Genomic DNA, 14,179 nt, shown 5'->3' with positions numbered 1-14,179 from the left:
ACATATTCTTTTCACATTAATATCCTGAACATACTAAGAATATTAAATATTTTTAAAAACTGTAGTAAAAACATGATATGAAACTTACAGTCTCAACCATGTTAAGGCATATGGTTCTGTAGTGCTAAGCATAGTCACGTGACTGCACAATTACTCTCTAGAAATTTCTCATCTTGCAGAACTAAAATTCTATATCTGTGAGCACTGATTTACCCCTCCTTCCTCCTACCCTTTGGCAACCATTTTCCATTAGCTATTCTTATGATTTTTATTATTTTAGATACTTTATCTGAGTAAAATTATCCAGTATTTTTCCTTTTATGAGAGACTTATTTCACTTAGCATAATGTCCTCAAAACTCATCTATTTTACAGGATTTTCTTCTTCTTCTTCTATTTTTTTGAGTGGGGTCTTGCAGTGTTGCCCAGGCTAGTCTTAAACTCCTAGGTTCAAGGACTCCTCCTGCCTCAGCCTCCCAAGTAGCTGGAACTCCAGGCCTGTGCCAACACACTCAGCTGGACTTTCCTCGTTTCCTGAGGCTACATAATATTCCACTGTGTGTACATCCTCCACTTCCTTTTCCCCTTCACCTGCCAGTGGACATATTTGGGTCGTGTTCACCTCTTGGCTATTGCGAATAATGCAGTAATGAACATGGAAGTGAAAATAAATATCTCTTTAAGATCCTGTTTCAGATTATTTTTCATATATACCTACAAGTAAAATGGCTGGATTGTGTGGTAATTCTACTTTTAATTTTTGGAGCCCTTCCATACTGTTTTCCATCATGGCTGCACTGTTTTACATCCCCACCCACACTGCACAAGCATTTCAGGATCTAAGCCTCCTGGCCAACATTTTCTGGAGATGGTGAATGTCTCAGGGTATGTGGTGAAGCCTCACTGTGGTTTTGGTTTCTACTTCTCTTATGATTCCTGGGGTTGAGCATCTGTTCATAAGCCTGTTGGCCATTAGTATATTTTCTCTGAAGAATTGTTTATTCAAGTCATTAGCCCATTTTTAAATTGAGTTGTCTGAGCATTTGTATTATTAATTTATAGAAGTTACTTATGCATTCCCTTAACTTTTTTTTCAGACATATGATTTGAAGATATTTCCTTCCTTCCTTTAAGTGACTTTTTACTTCACTGATGGTGTTGTGTTGTTTGATGTACAGAAGTTTTTAAATTTGACATAGTCTCATTTGTCTGTTTTTGCCTCTGTTGCCCATGCTTGGTGTTCCCAAATCCAATAGTCTAAACCTTTCCCCTATGTTTTCTTCTAAGAGTTTTGTAGTTTTAGGTCTTAGCGTGTAGGTTCAATTCATTTTTGAGTGAATTTTTGTATGTAGCAGATAGTGGATCTGATTTTATCCTTCTGACCAGTGTTTTAACACCATTTATTAAAGAGGCTGCTTTTAACCCTGTGGTGTATCTTGGCACCCTTGTTGAAAATTATCTACTATATGTATAAGACTTTATTTCTGGGCTTCCTATTGTATCTGGTTGTCCTAGATAACTGTCTTCATGCCAGTACCATATGGTTTTGATTACTGTTGCTTTGTAATATGTTTTAAACAGAAAATTGTAGGCCTTGAACTTTTTTTCCCCAAGGTTGTTTTTTAACTCTTTATGGTCCCTTGAGATTCACTATGAATTTTAGGATTTGTTTTTGAAATTTATGACAAAACGTGGCATTAAGATTTTAATAGGAATTGCATTCCTCATAGATTGCTTTGGGTATTACAGACATTTTAACAGTGTTAAGTCTGCCAAACTATAAGCATAGGATGTTTTCCTATTTATTTGTATCTTCTTTGATTTCTTTAGCTATGTTTTATACTTTTCATGAAATATTCTTTTATAATATAATTTTAATAATTTATTGCATAGTAGCTAAGAGGTAGAAGCCAGCCAAATGTCCATCAACAGATGAATAGATAAAGAAAATGTGGATATGCATACAATAGAATATTATGCAGCTTAAAAAAAAACCTTTTTGTGTGACTCAAGCCATTTTCTATTCTAGGGACATTTAGAAAATCTCTGACTTTATCTTATTTGAAAATGTTTTGTAGCAACATTTTGTAGCTAAATGTTTATACCAATTTCTAATTCCTTAAGGTAAATTCTAAGACATCAATATAAGTGTAACAATTAAGCAATATATATGGTGTTTTATACTATGAATTCCTATGTCCTACTTGCTGAGCATATTATCTCAGTGGAAAAGGAAAACTAAGGAAAATAATAGAGAAAATGTCATTGACTATTTGAGTAGTTCTAAGGGAGATTATATTTAAAATACTCATGAAAGTGGTTACTATTCTCATGTCAGAGGCTAATCACCTGTTGCTAGCTAGAAATAGGTTTTATTCATCACCATTACAGGGGGAAAAAAGCTTGTGGTTCAGAGGAGAAGGAATTGAAGAGATGTAAATAATGAAAAGAAAATCCTGGCAAGGTCAAATGCCTGAGGACACGGGGGAGAATGCAATGGAATCCATCACAATTAAAACACAGAGTCAGCAGTGAAGAGCAGACAGAGGACCAAAGGGAATGTGGCAAGTCACAGAAGCAGGTGGCTGATGAGGGTAAGTCATGATGGTCCAGGGATGGACACTACCCAGCACAAAGCTTCGTGTAAGAAGCGAGAATTCAGGAGCTTTCATCCCAAGAAACAGCCGGGCAAGGCAAAAAGCAGGTCATCAACAAAAAGATGACATTGTTGGTAACATATGAATGTTGACAAGATATTTCTAATGGCCTACCAGGTCTCCCACATAATGAGTATGTGGAGAAGGTTGATTAAAAGCCAATCTCACGTTTCACACCATAGCCTTCTTATTCATATTATGTATAGAGAAAAGAAAAGGAAAAAGAACTGGACCATATTTTTGAGGAGTATTGGAGCCTAAGACCTGCACCTTCTGTTGTAAATGTTTTCTTAGAGAACTCCAGTATTATGGATAACAACGCAGAACCCAATGTCCAGATGTGGTAACGATGTTTAATCTTTACCTGCGCCTTGATTTCTCCTTCCCGTAAGCAGCATATTGTGAGCAGACTCTGTTCGACATGGTGGTGAGAACTGACACGGGCTTCATCTGGAGTCTCTAGACAATGAGGCAGAGAGTCTCATCATCAGATGGTCGCGAGCCACCGGACATGGTGCGCCCGTGGCAAACACCAGGCACTATTAATTCCACGATTTCTCTTCTGATGAATAGACAACTGAACACTGACCAAGGGAGTGCCTTGAATTTTCTTCCAGAGGTGATATGTTTATTTTCTTGTTATCAGAATTCAAGGGAGGCATTTTAATAACTTTTACTGACTGTGAAATCTTAACTTCTATCATTACTTAAAAGGAATGGCATTACAAGAAGAAAAACAGAATACAACCACATTGTAAGTAAGATGGGACCTACCTCTTTCAAAAAGCACACGGTTGGGCTGGGGGAGGTACAGCAGGACCCCACCATAGAGAGGTAGCTCTTGGTGTAGCTGACCAGAAGCGGCAGGGGGGCCTGTCCGTAATTGCTGGAATATTCATACATAAATCTGTTGAGGAGAAAATAGGATCGGTTAAAAAATTGTGAGGAAACAAACTTATTTTTTATAAGTATTTTTGATGGGTAAAGAATACATGCTACCTTAGTGTATAGTTTTAATATCTAAGAAGCATTAAGGATTTAGAGGAAATTATATAATACTGGTCCATCAACATGTTTGTTAAAATACAGGCTTTTTCCTAAATTCCCATGTGGTCTGCTGGAGAGGAGGGGCCGTCTGCCCCTTTAGTCACTGAGTATCAACCCAGATGCATCACCCCTGGAGCTGCTGATTCATTAAGCTGCTGGTGAAGCATTCAGATGATTGTTGTACTAGATTTACCTGTGCTTATCCATCTCAGTTTATTCTAGATAATTGCTATACGTAGGTTTCATTATTTGTTGAAAGAAATCATTTTAATTTTAATTCTTAGAAACACATGCCCTTAGGAATCTAAAAAGGGACTCTGTAATTCTGGACAAAATCCCCTTTTAAAATGTATAGGAATAGGCAAGCCAACTAATTTTCATAGATTGTGACCACCTTGAATGATGTCACTTTTGATTTTGGTGTATGTGTCATTTTTTCACTGTAATCATGGATTTCCTCCATTGTTGTTACTTTTATGATCTTTAAAGTCTAGAGATTCAGGGTGTGATCAGTGTAGCCTCTCACGCTATTAAACGCGGATTGCAGCGTTACACGGTTACTTAGGGAGTAAGTGGGTCCTGCGCACAGGTGTTCCTGTGGCTGTATAGGAGGGGAGGGAAAACGAGGTTCACTTTTTATGCTTTAGTATTTAAACTGTGCACAGCAATAAAATTGCTTCTATCAGGTGTATGCAAGGATCCCTAGCACAAGGGAAATCATAATAGGGGCTGTCAAATACTTGAAAATATGTCATGTGGGCAGGGGACTCAAATGATTCTGCTTCAGAAGGAAGGATACGAGGATGAGTAGGCAGGAGCTGGGGGTTGTTTTTGTCTCTGAGAAAGGAAGTCACAAAACTCAGCAGCCCGGGAATGCCGGTTCCCACCACTGGGAGTTGTCCCGGTGCCGTGGAAGAGGAGTCTGCACTGAGGACGGGCTGGATTAGACACCTCTGTGGTTGGTGTTTTATGCCTTAAAGCATTTGTGGTGCAGGCAGCTTACTGGTCAGCAAATCCCTTCGGATCTTTCCTGAACGCCTCGCAGATTTCGTCGTTCGTAGGCTCCACGTAGGTGGGGAACTCCTGCGGCTGGTGCTTGAGCGCCGCCATGCAGAGCTTGCGCTCCAGGCCCTCGCGCGCGCAGCACTCGGCGGTGCCCGGGTGCGCCGGGAACGGGGAGTCGCGCTCGCAGGACCGCGCCGACAGCGCCGAGGTCTGCAAGGACGGGGGAGTCAGGGGCGGGTCCCGGGCTGGGCCACCCTGGGCTGAGCCCCCCCACCCCCGCCTCCCTGAGACGCTGTCCCTGCCCAGGGCCCCCTCGGTGACAGTCACAGGGGAGCCTGGGGTCTCATCTGTGTAATAAGGGACACTTCAGGTATCCTCTCAATAAAGGGAGTCCTTAGGATTTGACCCTCTAGCCCTGTCCCTCCGCAGGGAGGTTAGCGTCTCTGAGGGGTGAGGAGGGCGCCTGAAAAGCACTATGGCAGTTCTGATGCTGTCCCGACCTGTGTCTTCTGCGGTGGTGCCAGGTGACATTGGGCGGCGCCCTCTGCCCTGCTCCCTGCTAAGCAAGTGGCTCCGACTCTGCTGCCTTCAGCCTTCTAGGATGTTCCCTCCTCCTGATCCTGTTTTATTTAGCGTCAGAATCCCTCATAGAGTACGTAAAATTAAGAAATGCTTGGGGGACACAGCCTAGACATTCTGATTGAGCAGGTCAAAGATGGGACCTGAAAACCTGTATATCCCAAAGCCTCAAGATTCATTCTCAAGTGCAGCGTGGGCTGAAAACCAGGGGAGACTAATTCACCGCCTCCCACACTGCCCCGCCCCCCAAGTGTGGGCAGACCGGGCACCATCAGAGCAACTGCAGCAACAAAATGCTGCAGTTTTTTTGGAAATCATTGATATTTGAAGTATAGATAAAGAATAGAAATAATCACCATGGAGGAAAAAGGATTAGAAATAGTCATCATGAAAAAAATTACATTGGGATTTATATGGAAAAAGTATTTGGACTTGACATTCTACCCTTATTTTATAAGTAGTCATCTTTTTAAGGCAAAATTTCTAAAGATCTTTCCAATCAGTGAAGGAAGGGGATGTGATGAATTAGTTACACGGACCTGCTTCTTCTCCCTTCTAGACCTGAGTTCCTTCACAGACTCAGAACTTAAGAGTCTTTTTTTTTTTTTTTTAGCTTTATTTCTCTTTTCAGAAAATCATTTTCCTTTTCTTTTCCTGGAAATCTTTCTGGTTTTCCTTTTAAAAATTATCTTCTTTCAAATAAAAAAAAAAGAGGCTGAAAGTGTCAACACATTTAAAATATGCTTTGAATACACAGGAGAAAGAGGAGGGTATCACACAAAAAATGCCAAGGCCCTCTGTTCTCTGAAACGCCAGGATTGTAGACGCAGATCACTGGCAAATACAGGGGGTGACGTAAAATGAAAAATGCTCTTTCATGTTGGCCTTGGTTGATAGTTGGATGCTTGCTTAGTTTAAGGGAGTGCAGAAGGTTGGAATAAGAGGTATTTATGAACTTGGTGCTAGAAGAAAGTGATTATAAAGTTCTTATTTCACAATCCAAAGTGTACTTCAGTGAGGAGATTAAAAGCTAGATAAATCAATGGGAAGAGTATTCACCGTCTAGAATCTATTATAACCAGATCTCTGGAGTGTTGTGTCTGTGGGATAACTGCTTCAGGCCTGAGCAGTGAGAATGATTTGTCTGGAGAGGACTTTATTAAAATGTCGCTTGCATCAGGCCTGATGACTGCGTCAGTAAATTACTGAAGTTCCCAAGATTTTGCCTTTTATCAGCCACTGTCTAGATTTCAATCCCTGTTATTTCAGCATTTAAATTCTATAAGTACTATAGGGAAGACAGTCTAGAACTTGTACACCTATAGGGCAACTTTTGGCCCCCAAATAATTTGAAATAATAATTTCTCTAAATTTTCCTGAGGTAGTTGGTACCTGACCTGGCATGATGATAAAGGTTTGGGCAGGCTTCCAGGGTTCCAGGGTTAGAGCTGATATTTGAGAGGCTCGAGTTGGTAGTGATAAAAAACTCAGGTCTTGGCTCAGTGCCTGTAGCTCAAGTGGCTAAGGTGCCAGCCACATCTAGCAGAGCTGGCGGGTTCGAATCCAGTCTGGGCCCGCCTAACAACAATGACAACTACAACCAAAAAATAGCCAGGCATTGTGGCAGGCACCTGTAATCCCAGCTACTTGGGAGGCTGAGGCAAGAGAATTGCTTAAGTCCAGAAGTTGAAGGTTGTGATGACATGGCACTCTACCCAGGGTGACTGCTTGAGGCTCTGTCTCAAAAAATACCAACCAACCAAACAAACAAAACCCGCTCAGGTCTTAGGTCTGGATTTGTAGGCTGTACCCACTTCTTACTACAAGATATGTTTACTAAATCACTAAGTTACTTTAGGACCCAGTTTTCTCATTTGAATCTTGTAGGAATAATGGGTAAAATGGACTCATTATTTAGAACAAACCTGGGCTGTAACAATAATAGGCTTGCTATTGCCCCTAATCTAGGAGTAGGTGGAGTTGCTGTATACAGTTTCGCCCAGACACGACACACTTTGGCCCCCTTCTCCCGGCCAGTCACACGAGCCTACCCTGTTGTCGTAGCAGTCGGGGTTAGCCCCTTCCGCACAGCAGGCTTCAGTCAAGGAGACAACTTCCGTCACGAGCTGTTTGACTTGTTCAAACGTTCCACTGGGAAATTTTCTGCTGTATAGGACTAGGGACCTGAAGGGGAAAGTAAGTCAATTTAATTAACTAGGATGGAAACGCTTTTTGCTGCACTGAAATATTAAATCTATATAATTGTTACATGGAGTATTGTACACATTGACTTCTTTACATGGCCAATGAAGGAATGAAGTCTATTCTAAAACCATTTTGTTCTAGGCTGGTTTATCTTGCAAAGCTGTAGAAATTGGACTTGGGGCTGCCTCAGTCTGGTCTGGTCTGGGCTTTCTCAAGCCTCCCCAAAGCCATCTACTCCCTATCCCACTGCCTTTCTTTGCCAGAGTCCTAGAAAGTACTCTTGCATTTTAATTTACTTTAGAAAACTCTACTTATTCTCTTTAACTCATTCATAAACTTACTGGTGACAAGTTCTTAGACCATAGTAACTACAGGTCAGCTAGAATTTCGGATTTCCCCCATTTGCCTGACATCACCCCCTACATGCCCCTGGGCTCTGTCCTCCTAATAGAGCAACGATCAGTGCAACCCTGTGTACTGAACCCCAGTTTCCGCAGGCTCAGTTTTGCTCAAGGTCAGAAAGCCACGAGAGTGAGTGGATACTGTACACTTACAGAGATGTGAACTCATCCTTTCCCAGATGGGCAAACTCCTTGCAGACTTTATCCTTCTCATAATCTCGGCCTAGGAGTTGGAAATAGAAAAATCCATGTCCTTTCTTTTTTTAATGAACATTACATTAAGTGTGTGTAAAGTGGTGAAGTAGCATTTTCTCAACATCCATATTCAATTTTCATTTTTCAGGCATCTTTTTAGCTGTCTTTTCACAACAGACTACAGTGGTATGGCACATTTCATGGCATGATATCTGGATAGAGTAGGGAGCAAGGGGGGAGAGTGAACTAACACTGGACGTGAGTGGGGGACATGCGTCAGCTGGGATCCCAGGGAGCAGGGGACGTATCAGCTGGGATCCCAGGGAGCAGGGGGGACGCATCAGCTGGGATCCCAGGGAGCGAGGGGGATGCGTCAGCTGGGATCCCAGGGAGTGGGGCACAGGCATCAGCTGGGATCCCAGGAAGCGGGGCACATGTGTCAGCTGGGATCCCAGGGAGTGGGGCACAGGCATCAGCTGGGATCCCAGGGAGCGGGGGACACGCATCAGCTGGGATCCCAGGGAGTGGGGGATGCGTCAGCTGGGATTCCAGGGAGTGGGGCACAGGCATCAGCTGGGATCCCAGGGAGCGGGGGACACGCATCAGCTGGGATCCCAGTGTGCACAACACCTTTGTTTTCTCAGGTCCCTTCAGGGTAATAACACAAAGTGGGGCTGTCTCCCCTTCCTCCCCTCATTCTCACCCTCCTTCCTTTTCTTTTCTCTTTTTGTTATTTCATTTTCACCTGAGGCCTTGAAAGAACAAAGAATGAAAGGGAAGTGAGAGTGTCTGCTTCCAAAGTGAGGGGCAGCCCATTGAGGCAGGCCAGTCCCCCGAGGGGGTGAGCAGCCCCCCCCCCCACCTGCAGGCTCTGAGGCAGATGGGCAGTGCAGCTGGAGAAAAGATGGAAATCAGGCAAAAATGCTTTTTGGTGGAATTGGTCAGTGTGGTGACTTCGGGGACATGATGGGGGAGGGTTTGCTCTTGCTTCTACCATAGTGACAGGGCTTTAGGGAAACCACTCAGGACCTTCACAGGTGACTCTTAGAGTTTGGGGTGCATTGGACAGGTGTTAGATTCAGGCCGTGCAAACTAGAGGGCCAGGGGCTGGTTAGGTGGCTGGAGAGCAGGGAGGAGTGTGGGTAGGTCAGGTGGGAGGGGAAGCTGGCCTGGAGCTGCCTTCAGTATACCCACACCAAGGGCTACCTACAGGCAATGGACTACAACAGTGGGGCATCTCTGTCCAGAGGCAGGGTGCAGAGGGGAGTCGTAAGGTTCCAGCTGGAGGTGAGAGATCTCCAGGGGGTATGGGAGAGAGATCACCAAAGAGCCCAGAGAAAACGTTCGCTTTCTCTGTCTCCAAAACCAGAAGACACACCAGCCCACATGCTGCCCCCGGGATTTCTTTCCTGCTGCTGTGTCTCCTTTCTGTGTGTCAGCCCCAGGGGAGCTGGACGCAGCCCAGAGAGTGGCAGGAAGGAGAGGAAGCAGGCTGAGAGACAGAGAGGGACGTGCCGGTCCCCGTCCAGGCAGCAGGGCCCAGACAGGCTGACTTGGGGAGTAGCTTCCACTTTCAATGAATTAAAAAATTGTTGATTATTAAATACAACCAGGAATTCTCATGACTAGAAGGAGGTGATGGTTTTATGGTTCTAAAGAACCGGAGAGCCTTTCTGTTATTTGAGAGGGATCAGAAAAATCTGATCAAATCTACTCTTGAGTCCATCCAGGCAATAGGGAAGAGCTAGTTCCTACAAGGGAGACCGGCTGTGTGCCGGTCAGGAGACCCGCTGTCACCTGTGTTCAGGTGGGGGCACCCAGGCCGGTCAGTGCTGTCCTTCCCTGATCCACTATTTATGCAAATAAGTCCCAGAAATTTCCCAATACCTTGTGATTTTATATCATTGGAAAAAGTGTAGGAAGTATATAAATGACCTAGTCTCTGTTCTAAGTGGCTTTAACTTTTATTAATTTATCCTCCTGACTTTAGATATTTGGAAGGGCATCTCAGATGATTCCAGGGTAACTGTAACCATGTGTTCTGGCCCAAAGACACCCTCATCTCTCTACAGTTACAGCTGGGGGGGGCAGTAAATGAACTAGTGCCTGGGTAGACGTTTGTGTCTTATGGTGTGGAGTGGAGGTCGCGATACTTGAAGACAGGCTGGGAGGGACTGTATACTTTTCCTTTTTTTTTTTAAATTTATTTTTCTACATATACACGTGCTTATTAGGTTTCCATTTTTGCCTTCACAGAATTAAAAGGCTAAATTTAATGACAAAAATAATATTTAACATAAGAACTGAGAACAAAAACCTCATAAAGAACGAAAGAAGATAAATACATTCAGAAAAGAAATCAGACGATTGCTGCAATGAAATATTAGGCAATAATAATAGTAATAATGCAAAGAAAGTAACATTCCCATTGTCAGATAGGAGTATGTCCATAATAGAATACTTTGATCAGTTAACTTCTTCTTATTTTGTTTTTTCCAAATAGACAACTAATATTTATAAGTAAAAGTAAAAGATAATTTCAAAAAAACAGATCATGCCAAATCTTATAGACAATAGAAAAAGAAATACTTCAAAATCATTCTACTTAATCTGGATACACCTGGTATTAAAATTGGAGAAAATATATTATTCTAAAAGGGAAATTACAAACATATTTCACTTATAAATGGGGATGCCATATGATAAACAACATATTAACACGTTGAATTAATGTTTAAGTAATGTACTTTGGTCAAAATTAAATATAATTTATGTGAGAATTAGTCACTATTTTATTTTATTTTATTTACTTTTCCTGTTAAATAAAGATTATCTTAGGATTCGTTATGATAACAATTGCCTGTAGAGGAAGCGCTTGCCACGCATATTTCTCAGGTGGATAACCCAAAATACTGTGTATTTCTGAGGTGAGGAAAACCAGAATTGAGAATTGTGAGACAAAGATATTCTTGACCAGGCGTCCTCAAACTATGGCCTGCGAGCCATACGCGGCTGCCTAGGACATTTATGTGGCCTGCCGGGTGTTTTTGCCACCACTGCCTGTCTTGCTTAGCAGCTGACTCGTCCCGGGGCCCGCAGTCCGGCCCTCCAATAGTCTGAGGGACAGTGAACTGGCCCCCTGTTTAAAAAGTTTGAGGACCCCTGTATCTCGACCAACTCTTTGTAACGAGGGACTAACTCAAATACCATTAAAATCACATGGAAAAGAGCCCACATGTCTGAATCTGATTAAAAGGAAAATGAGGAAAAAACTGTTCAGCATTAGATGACTTCTCATCTAAACAAACTGTATAGCTGCCCACAGCAGCACTTATAAGTCAGCCCAACATTTATAAAAAAGAAAAAATAGAAAAAAGAAGTTGTGGGGAAGTAGGGCAGGGAGGCAGGGCTAATAAAACTGTCAGTGAGACTCACAGAGCCCCTTCGTGTGGGGGACCTCTCCTGTCTGAGAGCCTTCACGGCTGGTCCGTTTTTGGAAACTTATTGATTAGTTTACAAGGCTCTATACTGTGACAGGTTCAAGAGGTCAAAGCCAGGCAGAACATTGCCATCAATCATTAAAGGTTTTCTACGGGACTGCAGACTGGACCCGGAAGGTTCAGGTTAGACCCGTCCTCCCCTGGCACAGAGCCGCGCTGCTGGGCGTCAGCACACTCCTTTTATCTTGCTGCCAAAGGAGAGCTAGGAAAGGTGGTTGGCAGTTACAAGACAATAGGTTTCAGTTCAGTGCAAGAAAACGTTATAATTGTGGTTAACTAATGAAAGGGATGGTGGCAGCCTTTTGAAGAAGTGAGTTTATTTTGTTGCTGTGAATATTCAAATGAATTTAAATAATCATACATACTAAAGATTCCCGAGTTTAGTACAAGATTGTACCCTTAAAGTTATCTTTAAGGTCACTTGCCTGGGATTATAAATTAATCACTTTTAGAAATTGTAAGAAATTACATGCAATTTTCTCCCAAAGCTCACTGTGAAAACATACAAAAAGATCTAGTAAGAACTTCTTTTTCCCTTTTTTCTGTTATAAATGTCGGGCTGATTTATAAGTGTAGCTCTGGGCAGTTACACGGTTTGTTTACAATGAAGCGTTATCTAACTCTGAACATTTTTTGTCTTCTTTTTCCTTTTAATGGATGTGAGATAACTTTGTTTAATAAACTTCCCCCTAAATGAAGAGGTGATTATTGTTAGTACATTTATTGTGACCATTCAAAAATATGAAAAGTGAAATCCTGTATTCAAATAGGGCAGGGATCCTCTAAGTTTTTAAACAGGGGGTCAGTTCACTGTCCCTCAGACCATTGGAGGGCCAGACCGCAGATCCCGGGACAAGTCGGCTGCTAAGCAGGACAGGCGGCGGTGGCAGAAACACCCAGCGGGCTGGATAAATGTCCTAGGCGGGCCCCATGTGGCCCACGGGCCATAGTTTGAGGACGCCTGAAATAGGGTATGTCTGGTGAACTTTTTGAAAAATACTTTCTTTCTAACCTTCTAGGTTCAGATTTCTTATTTCGCCAAAAGAGGAAAGTTTCATTTTACATGTTTGTGTGTGCATGAGAAAGTAATATAAATGGACTCTACAGATATTCATTGTTAAATAGATTTAACCAAACCAACTACTGTGATTGTGCACAAGAACTTTAGAATTCGTGGATGTTACATGCTGTGAACTGAGGAGAGAAGTGGGAATGAGACGGCTGCATGAGGTTCAAAGTGGTTTTTAAGTCATTTTTGTTGAAGCCTTCAGCTTTAGTTAGGAGAGGAAGCTCAAAGTGGAGGTCGTGGGACAGCTGAGGACTGAAGTGTGGAAGTGGCCTGGACGGGAACCGCTCATGTGCCCTTGCAGGTGGGCTACCCAAAATACACTGGTAAAAAAGAAATTCATTTATTAGTTTGACCAAAAAGAAGGTATCAAGCTTACCAGGTCTAGCAAACATATGTTAATCATTTTCTCAATTTTCCAAAACCCAGTAGATACCCTGAAGTAGCAACATGATCATTGGAAATTGGTTCCTGATTCCATGTTTTCTGCTTAATAAATACTTTTTTTTACACCAGTTGAGCTCATGCTGATTCACAGAGTTAAATCACATCTCAAATAAATTATAAATGATATGCTCTGTTCTTTAATGTTCTATTTGGTTAAAAGAGAGTGATCTGGACTTTGATACGGCCCCTGTAAATATTGGCATAATCTTAGTGACTCTGGTGAAATCATTTCACGTCGTGACCCCCTCGGTACTAAATGTTTACAAATTTCATTAGCAGGGGTTTTGCTTTTTGCAATAGCATGTCCCATTTTTTTACCTATATTGCGAAACATTCTGGTAAGTCATGTCCAATTCTGGACTTTTGAAAGCCAGTTTGCTTTGCTTTGGGGAAATCTTTATGGTTTCATACCCCATCTTTTAACAAGCTGGTAACACATTGTATTTACTCACATATGCAGCATATGCCCAGCCTTGCTCTGTGCTGGGTACTGGGTCCAGTACTGAATTTCAACACGCAATGGAGACCAAATAGACGGTCATTGCCCTCATGGGACGCACTTTCATTCTGGGGGGTAGGCAGTGAGATGCTCACTGCCTTGTTACAGAGCTGACTAAAACTAGTATTTAGATGCTTTCACCAATGTTATAATCTTTTACTAAAGCATAGTTTGATCCTCTAGAAAAGCTGTTTGTGTACGAGAAACAACAAATAGGCCCTAAATAATGCTGACTTGAAGAGACACTCCTACAAAATGCTGGCACTGTCTCAAGGGTTCTGGAGCATCACGGGCCTTCAGAGCTCTGCTGGGAGTTTTATGTCGTCGTGATCTCATTTCTTTGGCATTGTTTGTTCATTTTGTTCACTGGCAGCTCATCTGGGTCAGAAGCATCAGTCTACTTGTTAGTGTTTTAAAAAAAGACTACCCTTTAAGAATTTGATTTGCAGGGTTTATCCAAACTCCTGAGAATAGATATTGGTGATTTCAGAGTAGTGATTTTACTTGAAAAATTATACATTGCTGAGCTGGTTTAGGAAGCTGCTCTGGTTATTAGAGACTATTGAATGACATTGTAGC

The 14,179-nt window shown here is 42.3% G+C and overlaps 1 protein-coding gene across 2 annotated transcripts in view; it reads right to left on the bottom strand.

Moving 5' to 3' along the window:
• Positions 1–14,179, bottom strand: part of GC (GC, vitamin D binding protein) — a 50,803-nt gene that overhangs the window by 24,142 nt on the left and 12,482 nt on the right. For both annotated transcript variants that reach the window (XM_023507588.1, XM_012812162.2), the window contains exons 2-6: positions 8,047–8,116; positions 7,339–7,471; positions 4,707–4,918; positions 3,431–3,563; positions 3,021–3,115 (exon numbers count right to left, since the gene is read on the bottom strand). In XM_023507588.1, coding sequence (XP_023363356.1) covers positions 3,021–3,115; positions 3,431–3,563; positions 4,707–4,918; positions 7,339–7,471; positions 8,047–8,116 — 643 coding nt within the window. The remainder of the gene's footprint in view (positions 1–3,020; positions 3,116–3,430; positions 3,564–4,706; positions 4,919–7,338; positions 7,472–8,046; positions 8,117–14,179) is intronic.

This window comes from Otolemur garnettii, unplaced genomic scaffold (genome assembly GCF_000181295.1).
Source record: "Otolemur garnettii isolate 467f Iridium unplaced genomic scaffold, OtoGar3 scaffold00191, whole genome shotgun sequence".
Lineage (NCBI taxonomy): Eukaryota > Metazoa > Chordata > Mammalia > Primates > Galagidae > Otolemur > Otolemur garnettii.
The sequence above is the reverse complement of the archived record's forward strand: the minus strand, read 5'-3'. Positions and strand labels throughout refer to the sequence as shown.